The sequence below is a fragment of the Bison bison genome, unplaced genomic scaffold (assembly GCF_000754665.1).
Source record: "Bison bison bison isolate TAMUID 2011002044 unplaced genomic scaffold, Bison_UMD1.0 scf7180017864517, whole genome shotgun sequence".
Taxonomy (NCBI): domain Eukaryota; kingdom Metazoa; phylum Chordata; class Mammalia; order Artiodactyla; family Bovidae; genus Bison; species Bison bison.
In genome coordinates, this window is record NW_011495070.1 from 8,085,688 (window position 1) to 8,099,501 (window position 13,814).

The following is a 13,814-nucleotide window of genomic DNA, read 5'->3' on the forward strand; positions in this document are numbered from 1 at the left end:
TGACATGACAAAGGGCAGTCCGGGCAGCATCACTAACGGTCAGAGCAGAGTGATCCGTGCAGGATACGAGGGCATCTGCGACAAGATGCTTTACAGTTAACAACTAAGGGAAAGAAATGGGAGGGAAGCCTCAGAGTCAACGGAGGAGAAAGGTAATAGTAAATGTAATGTGGAGCTCACAGCGCCTGGCAGCCTGGGGACTACCTGGCCATTTAGTGGCCATTCCTTGTTTTTGTCTGAACAATTCTTTTAATCTCCTGTTTATTCTTTCCCTATTCCTTCTGCACTCAGCTGGTAGATGAAAAGGTTACTACAGATGCAAATGACGAAGTTGGCTTTGCTGGAGAGATGCAATGTAGATTAATTTTCATCTCAATCTGTTCCTCCATCTAACCAAAGGTACCTTCTAGCTCTAAAATTCTGTGATTCTAGGATAGATACTATGATTCTAATAACAGCAGTGCCCCAATGAACACAGTGTCTTAGAAGTTGTTATAGATGCCATAAAATGTGGACTCTAAAAATCAAAAGCCTGTACTAATAACATTAAAAGTAAGTTTTCGCCCATTGATTCTAAAGACCTTTCCTTGTTATTTGGGAAGTTTTGTAACCCAGTGAACCTCAACTCTTACATTAGATACAGATCCAAAAAAGGCAAACTTTAAGAGATATTAGCAATATTTTATTGAATATATTAACTGATAACGGGGTTAATAAATAAAAAGGAAACTTAGTTTTTAAGTATTGATAAAGTGTATTTCACTCAGTTTTCCTTTTCCATCAATTAATAATTGAATTAATAATTAAAATATGTTAAAGGTCTTCATATTCAATCATAAAATCCCTCCCCCCATTAAATAGTCAATTAGGTACAGTAGCTTATCTAGATATTACATTTGCCAGGGTATACATTGAATGTTTTGCTTTCCCTTCCTTAAAATACTGAGAATAAAAGTCATAGGAAATAGTAGTTTTCCCTTGGAAAAAAAATAGTCCAGAACTCTCTATCAGAATTTCCTTATCTGGGTGAAATAAAGTGAATAGTTTCGCTTGCTTTTTAAAATTATCTGGTTAGCAAAGATCCCCACTGGTCTGTTCCATCTTCTTCCCGAGGATGACTAGGTCGCACAGTCCATGGTGTGCCTCGACTTCATCAATTCTCGCTTCAGCTGTTCGAAGCACACAAACATGATGATGTTCCAGGATCCCAGTCGCAAGAAGGAAGGTACAAATCTAGAAAAGTGATGTCACCATTCTATTAGTTTGCTTAAAATTCTGATAGCTATTACAGTGTGTGCCTTCATCGACTCAATGGACATGAGTTGGAGCAGACTCCGGGAGATGGTGAAGGACAGGGAAGCCTGGCATGCTGTAGTCCATGGGTTCCAAAGAGTTGGACACAACTGAGCGACTGAACAACAGCAAATCATAGTCTAGGCAGTGCATGCTTCTCCTGTGCCACGCATCTCCAGCGCAGGCGCTTGAGAGTGCCTACTCTCCATGTTTCCTTCCTCGGCCTCAAGTTTCATCCAGGTGCCCTACCCTGCTTCTGAACAACGAAATCCAGAGGATCACAGCTACACAACGGTCCCACCAAACTAAACCAAACCTGGTCTCCTGCTTCTCCATCATCTTCTCCTTTTTGAGGGGACAGGAAATCTTGTTTCCCTTTGCTTTCTGAATGGAGTGTAGGAAACTTTAATCGTTTAAAAGAGGAAGTAAGTGGAGAAAGCCAAGTGATGAGTAATTAGACCATTTTCCAGGGTCAAGAAATCAGTGCTGTCCAGGTCTTGGTAATTCTGGCCCTAAGGGGGTGGTCAGAGACTAAATTGCGTTTTGTTGTTTCTGTTGCTCTTGCTCTTTTGAAGAATTCTGCCACGCTGTACACACCAGATGATTTATTTTGAAAATCCTGTCTACAGCAATGAAATATTCCCAGAGAAAATGATGTAAAATCTGTTAAATTTGCCTTGGATAGGTATGTTAGAGATCTTGCCTATAAAGATCACCCCCCAATATTTTGGGGGATCTCTTAACATATATCTTCTGACTCCTGAATGTGTGTGTGTGTGTTTTATGGTAAAATATACATAACATCAATTTATAATTTTAGCCAGCCATTTATACACATACATATGTGTATGTGTGTGTATATATATATATATATCTCATATATATATATTCAATAGTATAATTCAGTAGCATTAAATATGTTCTCATTGTGAGCAATCATTACCACTCCCCATCTCCATCCCAAGCTGAATCTCTGTACCCATTAAAAAATAACTCCCCACTCCCCTCTCCCCTCAGCCAATAGATTGAGACCAAGGGACAAGCTGCCGGTTTCGAATAAGCCACTGATCAAGCTTGAGAAGATTTTACTATCACAACTTTAAATTTCCTGACACAGTGGAATTGGTGTATTGGAGAGATTTATGGCAAAGAAAAGTAGACATTAAGTACACTGCACATTCTAAGGCTGCTCAGCTGTCAATTGTTCAGATGAGATGCCCCCCGCCCCACACCGTAGCACACAGAATCCCTGAATACAACATTGTAGATACCGAAGAACACATCCTACCCTTTGAAAAAAGCTGACAGTCCTTCCCTAGTGAGCATCATCATTGCGCAATTGGGCACACTTGTGTACTGTCCTGGTGAAGAATTAACAAATCGGGTTTTCACCACATCCACGGGAGAGGACAGAACCGTTGTGCAGAATCCAGCAACAACAGCGGACACGAAGTGGCAGGGCACATCGTCTGAAACGGATCGATGAGGCAGGTCAACACTGGATTCTTGGGAGGGGCTTCTAGTTTTTAGTTATCTATCAGATCTTCAAAAGCCTGTTGACAACAGGTCAACGTAGTTGTCTTATAAATAAATAACATACAGTAAGTGAGTGTTAGTCACTCAGTCGTGCCCGACTCTTTGCGACCCCATGGACTACAGCCCACCAGGCTCCTCTTTCCGGGGATTTTCCAGGCAAGGATACTGGAGTGGGTTGCCATTTCCTTCTCCAGGGGATCTTCCCGACCCAGGGATCGAACCTGGGGGTCTCCTGCACCGCAGGCAGATTCTTTACCAACTGATCTACAAGGGAAGCTTGTACATACAGTAAGGAATGTTATAATTTTAGAAAAAGTTGGCAAATGGTACATGGCATAGTGGATTATAAGTGCTTTAGGAAAATAACCAGTTACTTACCTCTGTCCTTAGGGCATGACGTAATACTCAACACATAGGCATCTATACTTTTTTTAAAAAAATTAAAGTCATTGTCCAAGGAGAATTTCAATGTTTCCAGAACCTATTAGAATAAAATTTTTAGGAACCTATCCAATGGTTCTACTTTTGGGATGAAACCACCAAGAAGCTCCTTATTAACTAGCTCATCTGGATATAGTGCAGGATGACTCATTTCCTGAATTCTGCTTTATAAAGAATAAGAGAGATGCTAACAAAAATCTGATATATTAGTATTAAATGAGAATGATGCTGATATAAAAATACAGGTACATCTTAGTTTTGTTGCAAAAGAAAAAAACTTGCAACAGAACTTCTTTATATCTATTATTCAAGAGAATTACTTTTTTAAAAGATAAAATTATTACAATTAAGGGATTCAGTATAATAAAAGATGAAATTATAAATGTGCAGACCTGCCACGTGAGAAAGAAAGTTACCTGCTAATAGTTTGTTTTTCACAAGGGCCTCCTTCATTAGGTCATACGTTACTAGCTCTGTACAGTTGATGATGACATTCCTTGTCAGATTGGGAGTAGTCCCTGGAGGGAAAGAAAGTGTTGAATAGCTCCATCATAAGATAAGATGCTAATTGGATATGTGTGTTTTAACGATTATAGAATCCATGTTGAAGAGAGTCACCTTTCCAAAGCCCCGTCAAGCCTTCTGTTGTTGCTATAATTCTGTAAGCATTGTAAGTCCCAGTGTATCGAGGTTTGGGACCGTGGAGATGGCTCTGAGCTTGCAGTCTGACCTTGACCACCTCTGTGGGTTGCCCAATGAACACGGCCACGCCTCCAGTCGTTAGGCCCGCTGAGATCTTGCTTCCTAAACTAGCTGTTGTTATCCAGAGAGAAAAAAATGATGTGTCAAGCAAAAGAGAAAAAAGTCAAGACCCAGAATGCATGGATATGTCTTTTTAATTTTTAGTGGTTAATACTACTGTGTCATTCTATCTTTAGTACTTCCCTAATGCTTGTGCACGTGTTAATCATGTACTGTGCTGTGCTGTGCTTAGTCGCTGAGTTGCGTCCAACTCCTTGTCACCCCATGGACTGTACTAAGAATGTATAAGTCATAGGAGGGCTAGAAGACTTCAAAGTTGACTGAATTTTTTTTTTTTAATAAAGACTTTCAAGGAGAAAGAAAAACCCAATGCTTGTTTAAACAATGGCTTAGTTCTTTCCTATATTTGGCTTAGTTCTTTCTTTATATTTGCTCTATTTTTCAGTATTTCCCAATTGGGGGGAGGCACCAGTCACCAGTGAAGCTTAGTCTTCTAACCATCAGTGAGACTGTTAATTATTGGACTTAGGGATCTTAGGAAAAGCCCTAAAGGACAAACTGCCTGAGTTTGGGACGTCAAGTGGTCTCAGGCTTCAACAGGCTCCTAAAGGGACAAAAATAAGAAGAAAGAAGTGATCACGTGATTTTTAATTGCAAATTTTGAAAAATTAACATGGGTTACTCAAGATGGATATCATTTAATAAAATGACAAATAGTCTTGGAGCCTCATTGTTGTTATTTAGTCGCTAAGATATGTCCTACTCTTTTGTGACCCCATGAAGCCTCATACCTATTCCCATAATTAAAGTATAGATCAATCACATTTACTCATCAAGGACTTTCTCAGTCTCTAATTCTATTTCCTGAGCTGTATAAAATGGAGGTAATAATATCTGCCTCACAGAGTCACTGTGTGAGTTAATAACAACATAGCACTTAGCATAGTGTCCTGCGTATGGGAAATTCAGCAAGTCTTTTCACGACTGTGTGGTTGCTTTCCTTTCTCAATACGCTTGGCCAGGAGCTGAGCACTGAATAATACCCCTCTTTTAAGTGGCAAGATGCTACTTAAATAATTCCCTTCATTTTGGCCCCTATTTACAGTCTTATTTGGTTGCACTCATCCTGTGTTCCAATCCCCTTTTCATTTCCCAAGCTCCTTGGGAGCAGGGCCATATTCTTTGTCTTCCCTTCTCATGGCCCATCTTCTCCTCAGTCCTCTGCAATATAGCTGCCACTTCTACTACTCGGCTCAACATGCTTCTGCCAAGGAAACCCATGAGTTTCTGCTGTTAGGTACATCGTTCCCTCCTTTCCTCACTAGATATCTCTGCTGTTTGGCCCTAATGATAATTCCTCCCATGAATGGGAAATCTATCCCAGGTGTTTCTCCTAAGTTCTTGTGCAGACCAGACATTACCTATCCTCGACACATTCTATGAATGGGATAGAGTGAATGGGATATTTAACCGGAAACTTGTAAGTCATCTTAACATTCCTACCTTTTCTTTACACCTCACTTCCAACTCTCCACCAAGTTTAGTCAATTACATTTCCAAAGTCTTTACTGCCATTGCTTTAGCTTATCCTGATGATTTCTTCCTTCTAAATTACCCTTTTCTTCCCCTTTTTCTGTATAGCTTTTACAGTGCTGCCAAAGCGACCTTCTGAAAATATAAATTATTTATGTTATTCCTTTGTTTATTATTTTTCAATGACTTCCCATCATTTTAAGGATAAAACCTGAACTCCTTAGCATGGCCTGCAAGCTCTCCTGTGATCTGATGCATTTCTGCCTTTCTGGTGTCACTTCTTCCCACTCACCAGCATGTCTTCCCTCCATGCTCTGTGTGTTCAAATATTGATGTTGGCTTGCCAGTTTGTTATGAAGACCACTACCCTGTGTGTAACTGTTTCCTGGGTCACAGCTGAGCCTAGGACATGTCTCTCTGACTTCTCCCCCTCCCAGGAACACTGCCTGCTTACCTTCTTTCCCTGTGGTGAAGAACTCCTGGACAGTATCATAGAGGCCGATCCTAAGAGAGGCGAAGCTTATTTGTCTCTGGAGACCAGCAGGCAGCCCGCTGTAGAGTTTCACTGGCCCTTCTGTTTTTGCCAGAGTGATGATTGTTCCCAGGACACCTTTATATCTAATGGCACTGGAGGTCAGGCATTCGCCCTGGATCTGGAAGTGAAAATTGAGAAAGGGAGTCCTACCTAGTGAGGAAAAAACAAAGGTTGGCATCAAGCTGTCCTCAATGGAGAAAGCTTGAGCCAAGATATTTTTTCCATTGTGTTCCTATTTTCAGTCCTTTTCGCCTTCTCAGCAACATCTCCCCTTATCTATCTATCTAAATCCCTGGGTCAGGAAGATCCCCTAGAAAAGGAAATGGCAACCCACTCCAGTATTCTTGCCTGGAGAATCCCATGGACAGAGGAGCCTGGGGGGCTGCAGTCCATAGCATCGCAAAGAGTTGCATAGGACTGAAGCGACTTAGCACACATCTAGAGCTAGATATCTAGGTATCTATCTATCGAAAGGGGGAAGGGAGAGAATTTGGCTACTAGGCATACTTTGGAGGTCCTCCCCATCTCGCACCTCACTGTCCCACCCCCAGGAACTCTCCAGAACCCTTAGGCAGTAGGATAGGAAGATGTGCCTGTCTGATCAAGTACAGGAGAGGTTGGCAACAGTCACAGTCAACCCCTCCTCCTTGACCCTCCCACTTCTTTAGTTAATTCCTCCAATGTTCCAGTTTCCCACCCTAAGGCATCCATCCAGTGACAGGCAAACTTTTTTTAACGTGGCCACCTGCTCTACCTAAGGTGAGAAAGGATGGTAAAACCGAAGCCAGAGTCAAAGGGGCGCACACAGTAGAGGTCCCCTCTCTGTCCGAGGCACCTCCCCTTGCCCACAGCGCTCCCTACCTGTAGCCGGACTTTGGCGGTGTCCAGCGGGAAGGTGATTATGTCAGCCACGCAGGCCGCCACCCCAGCCGAGAAGATCTTGACCGCCATGGTAGGGGGCACGTCTGACGCTGTGTGTCCCACCATCCTGACTCAACGCGGACTCCGGCGCAAGGGGATCAGGGCTTCAGTCCCAAAGGTGGATGTTCTGCCTGGCTTCTCACTCCTGCGCGGCCGGGCAGCAGACCCGTCCTCTCCGACTTATGCCCAGTGGGGGCGGCAGGCAGGGGGCTGCAGCGGCCCAGGTGGCAGGTGGCGGGGTCGATGCAGCGGCGCCTGCCTGCCCTCCCTCGAGTCCGGGCTGGCCACGCCGTGCCCTCTGCCTCCGCGGATGACTTATATCGCCGGAGATCGCGATCGGGGCTGAGCCGATCCAGGTCTCTGGGGAATGGCAGGGCGTGTCCTGGGGCGCAGGTCCCTCCCACCTCCCCATCCTGGTTCGGCACCTGGGGAGCCGCCGTCTACGCTCTACCCTCTATGCGCAGGGAAGGGCGCACAGCAGCGCGAGCTGCTGGCAAGCTGGGCATCTCTTCAGGCTTCTAGAATCTTCAGCTGCGCACCCTTGGAGGGCGGGGAGGGGGAGTCTCTGAAACAAGAGCGAGCTCAGTGATCCTGGCAGAAGTCCCTGCCCAGCCGGAGAGCTCCAAGGCAAGAGTGGACTCCTCTTATTCCTCTGACTCCTCAGGAGCCTTGCAGACACCTTCTCTGCTTGGCTTCCCTTTGCTCTCTTTCTGATTTCTTATCCTCTCACCCTCCCAGCCACATGCAGCCAAATGCGATTCCAAAAACTACCAAGCCGAATCCGAGAACATTCTGAACTTTCAAAGGTTTTCATTTGAACACTTTTTGTAGGAGGGTGTCAAATGAAATGATGAACATTCTAGAAAGCACACCCAGAGTAAATTGCTAGAGCAATAAAGTGCTCCTTTTAATTTCATTCTGGGTGCAGGGGCCGTGTGGTGAAAAGGACAAAGACAAGGGCAGGTCACCAGGCTCCAGCTGCAGCTCTTACCTTTGCAAGTCATTTATGACCCTTGACCCCTTTCCTAGTCCCATTATACTCACCCCCATGTAAAGTGTGGATATTTGAGAGTCAGCAATATGAATGCAAGAAAAGAAGGTCCACACTTTACATGGGAATGATAATGGGACTAGGAAAAGGGGTCAAGGGTCAAGCTATAGGGATCCCCAAAGTTATAGTCTAGGAAAAATGACCTTATTAAAGGTCAAATTAGGAAAGAAACAGTGTCCTCAGCCATAGAACTATGGCATTTGAGAATATAATTAATGAAGGGTTGGGGCTGTCAAGTAGTCATACTGTAATGTTCAGAAAAAATGTCAAGAGAATAAAAACAAAGGAAAGTATTGGATTTGGCTCTAACATAATTGATCACCTTAGGGAGTGCAGCTGTGGTAGAGTTATTAGATTGTGAGGATGATGGCTAAACAGATTGGGAATGTTTGTTATAATGCATAAAAGGTGAACCGCTGTCAACTGGATAATCCCCAACCCACAACCCAACCCATCGACCCTATGCATTGTCTTTCACAGTGGTTCCATCTAACGTGGTTTTAAAGCATAATCGCAAATTGCTCTCATCAAAAGACAAAGGTGCATATCTCTTCCCCTTGCATCTAGGAAGGCTGGTACATGCCTTACTAACAGAATAAGACAGCACTGCTGGTTTCTGATGCTGGACTATAACGTCCTTTCCTAAGGAAACATTAGGAACCCTGGGTTATTATGTAAGAAATCCAACCTCCCCGAGGCTGTCATGCTGGAGAGGCCCGCCCTAGGTAGGCAATTCCAGCTTTGCCTATCAAGGCAGGAGACATGAGAGTGCAGCTGCCTTGGACTCTTCAGATAAACCCGCCTGCCAGCTGAAAACACCACGTGATCTCCATCGCTGGAGTAGGACAGAAGGGTCATCCAGCTGTTGTTCAGTCACTCAGTCGAGTCTGACTCTCTGCGCCCTCATGGACAGCAGCACACCTGGCTTCCCTGTCCTCCACTATCTCCCAGTGCGCAAATTCATGTCCATTGAGTTGGTAATGTTATCTAACCATCTCATCCTCTGCGTCCCCCTTCTCCTTTTGCCTTCAGTCTTTCGCAGCATCAAAGGCTCTTTGCACCAGGTAGCCAAAGTATTGGCGCTTCAACTTCAGCATCAGTCCTCCCAATGAATATTCATGGTTTATTTCCTTTAGGATTGACTAGTTTGATCTCCTTGCAGTCCAAGGGACTCTCAAAAGTCTTCTTCAGCACCACAATTCGAAAGCATGAATTCTTCAGAGCTCAGTCTTCTTTATGGTCCAGCTCTCACATCCATATATGACTACTGGAAAAACCATAGCTTTAACTATATGGACCTTTATTGGCAAAGTGATGTTTCTGCTTTATGATACACTGTCTAGGTTTGTCATAGCTTTCCTTCCCTTGTGGCTCAGCTGGTAAAGAATCCACCTGCAATGCAGGAGACCTGGCTTCGATCCCTGGGTTGGGAAGATCCCCTGGAGAAGGGAATGGCTACCCACTCCAGTATTCTGGCCTGGAGAATTCCACGGACTATATAGTCCATGGGGTCGCAAAGAGTCGGACTCGACTGAGCGACTTTCACTTTCACTTTTCCTTCCAAGGAGCAAGTGTCTTTTAATTTCATGGTTACAATCACTGTCCACAGTGATTTTTTAGCCCAAGAAAATAAAATCTGTCACTGTTTCCACTTTTTCCCCATCTGTCTGCCATGAAGTGATGGGACCATACCATACCATATCAGTTGAGTTCTGCCCAAATTCCTGACCCATGAAATTGTGAGACATAACGCAGTGGTTGTGGTTTTAAGCTGGAACCACCTTTTCTTTTCTGAGAAGTTAGGACTGGCATCCACTCTCTTTACACTTTCCTCCAACACTACCTTCATAATGAGTTGGATGCAGTGCATGGTGTGGAATTTTGGAATTATAATTATAAAGGGAAGTCACGGTACATTTCTGAAGAAGCAGGGTAAACGGAAAGTCTTTTTGTTTCCTTTAGGCTCATGTTTTTAAAAGGCAGGGTATGACAGGCTAGAGGAGAGGGTGAAATGAAAGCTATTAGAAAAGAAGGGAATGTGAGAAAGGGTCTGTTAGAAATGAGGAAAGGTTGTGGTCCCAACCAGCTAAGGACAGATAGGGAGAGGAGATTTGTGACCGGAGAACTGCGATTGCTCTGAGACTATGAGAGGGACAGCTCGAGCTCTGGAATGTTAATGTCTGGCTGGGTGAGTGTGGTCAGTTAAGAGACTTCTTCAGGAGGTAGATTTGGTTTATTCAGTGACGAGTGAGCATCTGAGGTGTGCTGGCCAGAAAGCCAATACTAAGGGTCCAGAAGAAGCAGAAGTCACAGCCTCCATGGCCTTCCCTGGCAGTCCAGTGGTTAAGACTCTGCAGTTCCAATGCAGGGGGTGTGGGTTCGGTCCCTGGTCAGGGAACTAAGCTCCTCCATGCCACGTGGTATGGTTAAAAAGAGAAAAAAAGTTAAAGCCTCCTGTGGGGCACCCATCAGAGGTCACAGGAGTTCCAGATTCGGAAATGGTTCTGGATTCCAAGGACCAGGCTCCTTTATCCCTTCGGGAGGCTCTGGGAAGTAGGGGAAAGTTTGCCTCAGGTTGGAGAGAACAGTAGGGGAGAGGGCGGTGTCCCCAGAGGCTCAGCCGTCTGCTCCTCTGGCACAAAGAAGTAGAGAGGTAAAGAACAGGGCAGTGTGAGCAAGGGCAGCAGAGCTTTCGTGACGTAGCTACGGGATGGTGGCGAGTTCCCACTGTGCTAAACGCCTACTTCCCTCTTAAAATTTAGAACAACACTGAGGGGGAAGGGGGCTGGGATGAATTGGGAGCTTGGGACTGACATATATACACTATCGATACTGTGAAGAAAATAGGTAACCAGTGAGAACCTACTGTGTAGCCCAGGGGACTCTCCTTGGTGCTCTGTGGGGACCTGAATGGAAAGGAAATCCAACAAGAGGGGCTATATATAAACATACAGCTAATCCACTTTGCCGTATAGCAGAAACTAGCACATTGTAAAGCAACTATATGCCAACAAAAATTAATAAAAAATAAAATTTAGAACAACAAACTGTGGTCGACCAGGAACCTCTGAACAAAATGTCTTTTTGTACTGATATTAAATAAGCATAACAATGCTGTACATTTGAAAAATGTTCTGCACTTTCCCATAATTCTCTCATTAACCACCAGTAGGAAATATCATATTGTAGTTATAGGTAATAACTATAGAGATAAATGTGCAAATGACAGAAGAGACAATTTATAAAAGAAGAAATACAACCTTTAAAATAGACTGATATATTTACCATCACTAATAAAAAAATGTACTTCACCTAATAAATTAATACAGTGTCTCTACAAAAAGCATAATTATTTTAACATTTACATGTACATTTTAAATTTACTATCATAAATATAAATTGTGAGTGGTGTAAATTATGCACATTTAAAATGTGGTAATTATCTTGTCAGCATTATATTAGTGATGGCAGTATAAATTTACATGATTCTTTTAGAAAACAGTTTGGTGGCATGTCCTGAGCCAAGAAATGTCCATATCCTTTCCTCTAACGATTCTGTTTCTGGATAGCTATCTTAAAATCATTAGCCAATATATGAAAAAGTCAATATGTAGGAAGATTACGACAGTTAAATATTTATAGCAGCAAACTAGAGGCAGTGCCAGCCTCAGGTGAGATCTAGCTCTGCACGTCTGCGTGTGTCTGCAGGGCTGGGCATGTTCTGTCCACAGGTGTCTGCTCTGTGCACTGATGCGTGAAGAGGGACAGAGCCTGCCCTTAGGAACAGGGCAACGGTAGGGAGAGGACAGGATGGGGTCCAGTCCAGCCCAAAGAGAAGGAGTGTATCGAGGTCCACATTAAGGAGAAAATATTCCATTTTCATCCCGATTAACATGGTATAGCCTAGTGATTAAGAGAACGACAAGTAGCCCATGTTCAATTCTAAGATGCTTTCAACTGGGTGAGTGTGGACAGATTACCTAACTTCTCTGAGCCTCGAATGCTTCACTTTTGTGATAGGTATGAATCACTAGGTTATTCTTACTAATCGATCACTCCTTATGCTTAGCACTGAATGAACATAATCCTTATAACCCTACGAAAGATCATCCACTTCATGCACTTAATGAAAAGTTAACAGAAGCTTCTCTAAGCACTTGACAAAATTTAACACAACTAGTCCTCATGGCTCTCTCAGAGGGAGCAGTGGTAAAGAATCCGCCTGCCAATGCAGGAGACGCAAGAGACACAGGTTCAATCCCTGAGTGGAGAGGATCCCCTGGAGGAGGCAATGGCAACCCACTCCAGTATTCTTGCCTGGGAAAAATCCCATGGACAGAGGAGCCTTGTGGGCTACAGTCAATGGAGTCACAAAGAGTTGGACACAACTGAGCACATCTCACGCTACCCATTGCTGCCCCCTGAGGTATGGATTGATGTACTACCATTACCCACTTCACGGGAGGCGGAAACGCGGAGGTTCAGAGGAGTTAAGTAACATCTAGGTCACATAACCACTTCATGGTACACTTGGAATCTGTCTGACCCCCAGACTCTCAATCTCTAAATGATGCCCAAAATGCTTTCCCAATGTATTTATTTATTGTTTTAAAATTTTTATTGAAATATAGTTGATGTAATGTTGTGTTAGTTTCAGGTGTGCAGTATATATATTCTAAATGTATATATAGAATATATATTCTTTTTAGTTTCTTTTACATTATAGGTTATTATAAGATATTAAATATAGTTCCCTGTGCTGTACAGTAGGTCCTTGTTGGTTATCTATATTATATATAGTAGTGTGTATATTTTAATCCCAAATGTATTTGTGACACAATACTTTGCTAAGTTTTGAAGGTGTGTAATGGCTAGATATATCATATTTTTTCTATAAGTCACATCAAATATTACCCCCAAATCACATGAAACATTCTTTTACTCAGTTTATATACATTATTGAAAGTTTTACAAAGACAGAAATAAACAACACTTTTGCTTTAAAAATCGCTTGATTTCATGTCATTTTCAGTTGAACCTGGTGGAAGAGTTGGGAAGGTAATATATGAGATTTAGAAAAATTAGATTTATAGGGTTTGAGGCCTAGTAAAGGGAGCAGGGATTTCCCTGGTACCTCAGATGATAAAGAATCTGCTTGCAATTCAGGAGACCTGGGTTCAATTCTTGGGTCTGGAAGACGCCCCGGGAGAAGGAAATGGCTACCCATTCCAGTATTCTTGCCTGGGAAATCCTATGGACAGAGGAGCCAAGCTACAGTCCGTGGAGTTGCAAAGAGTCGGAAGGAGCAGAGAACACAGAGGTGACTCAGAGAGCAGGACCTTCTTGTCCTCAGATACTTGAAGGCAGTGGACAGGTAGAATTGTTCTGTATATGATTAAGGAAAAGAATTAATGCTGAGGAGTGGAAAGTACAGGTGGTCAGATTTGGGGTTAAATGTAAAAAATGTTCTACTTGGGGCAATCAGAGATGGACTGTGATATTATTTTGGGTAATAAGTTCTCTGTCACTACACGTATTAAATTTCAGGTAATTTGGTATAAGATTAATTCAGAGCATCACATTTATTCTCAGAAGGACCTGGATTTGAATCTACCATTTGCAATCCATGTGACCTCAGGCATCTTTTTTCTTAATTTACTTTTTATTTTTTGGCTGCACTGGGTCTTCATTACTGCTCACAGGCTTTCTCAAGTTGGGGTGCTCAGGCTTCTCATCACGGAG

At 43.2% G+C, this 13,814-nt stretch overlaps 1 protein-coding gene across 3 annotated transcripts; it reads right to left on the bottom strand.

Annotated features, from left to right (window-relative positions):
- Positions 1 to 775: 775 nt before the first annotated feature.
- On the bottom strand, positions 776 to 7,087 carry UCP1 (uncoupling protein 1 (mitochondrial, proton carrier)). 3 transcript variants are annotated; one of them, XM_010830297.1, is made up of 6 exons: positions 6,950 to 7,087; positions 6,020 to 6,218; positions 3,889 to 4,083; positions 3,687 to 3,788; positions 2,582 to 2,762; positions 776 to 1,233 (listed from the first exon to the last, which is right to left on the bottom strand). In XM_010830297.1, the coding sequence occupies exons 1-6, from the start codon at positions 7,085 to 7,087 to the stop codon at positions 1,119 to 1,121; spliced, it is 930 nt and encodes a 309-aa protein (XP_010828599.1). In that variant the 3' UTR covers positions 776 to 1,118. The 3 variants fall into 3 exon arrangements, with proteins under 3 accessions (XP_010828599.1, XP_010828600.1, XP_010828602.1); XM_010830298.1 differs by having other exon boundaries at positions 1,119 to 1,233; positions 6,962 to 7,087; XM_010830300.1 differs by lacking the exon at positions 776 to 1,233 and adding an exon at positions 5,648 to 5,673 and having other exon boundaries at positions 2,578 to 2,762; positions 6,043 to 6,218; positions 6,962 to 7,087.
- Between the last annotated feature and the right edge of the window lie 6,727 nt (positions 7,088 to 13,814).

Coding starts and splice junctions, on each gene's coding strand:
- UCP1 (XM_010830297.1), bottom strand. CDS start 7,087: ATGGTGGGACACACAGCGTCAGACGTGCCCCCTACCATGGCGGTCAAG. Junction 4,084..6,019: donor CTTCACCACAGGGAAAGAAG/GTAAGCAGGCAG, acceptor GGATAACAACAG/CTAGTTTAGGAAGCAAGATC. Junction 3,789..3,888: donor CTTGACGGGGCTTTGGAAAG/GTGACTCTCTTC, acceptor CTTTCCCTCCAG/GGACTACTCCCAATCTGACA.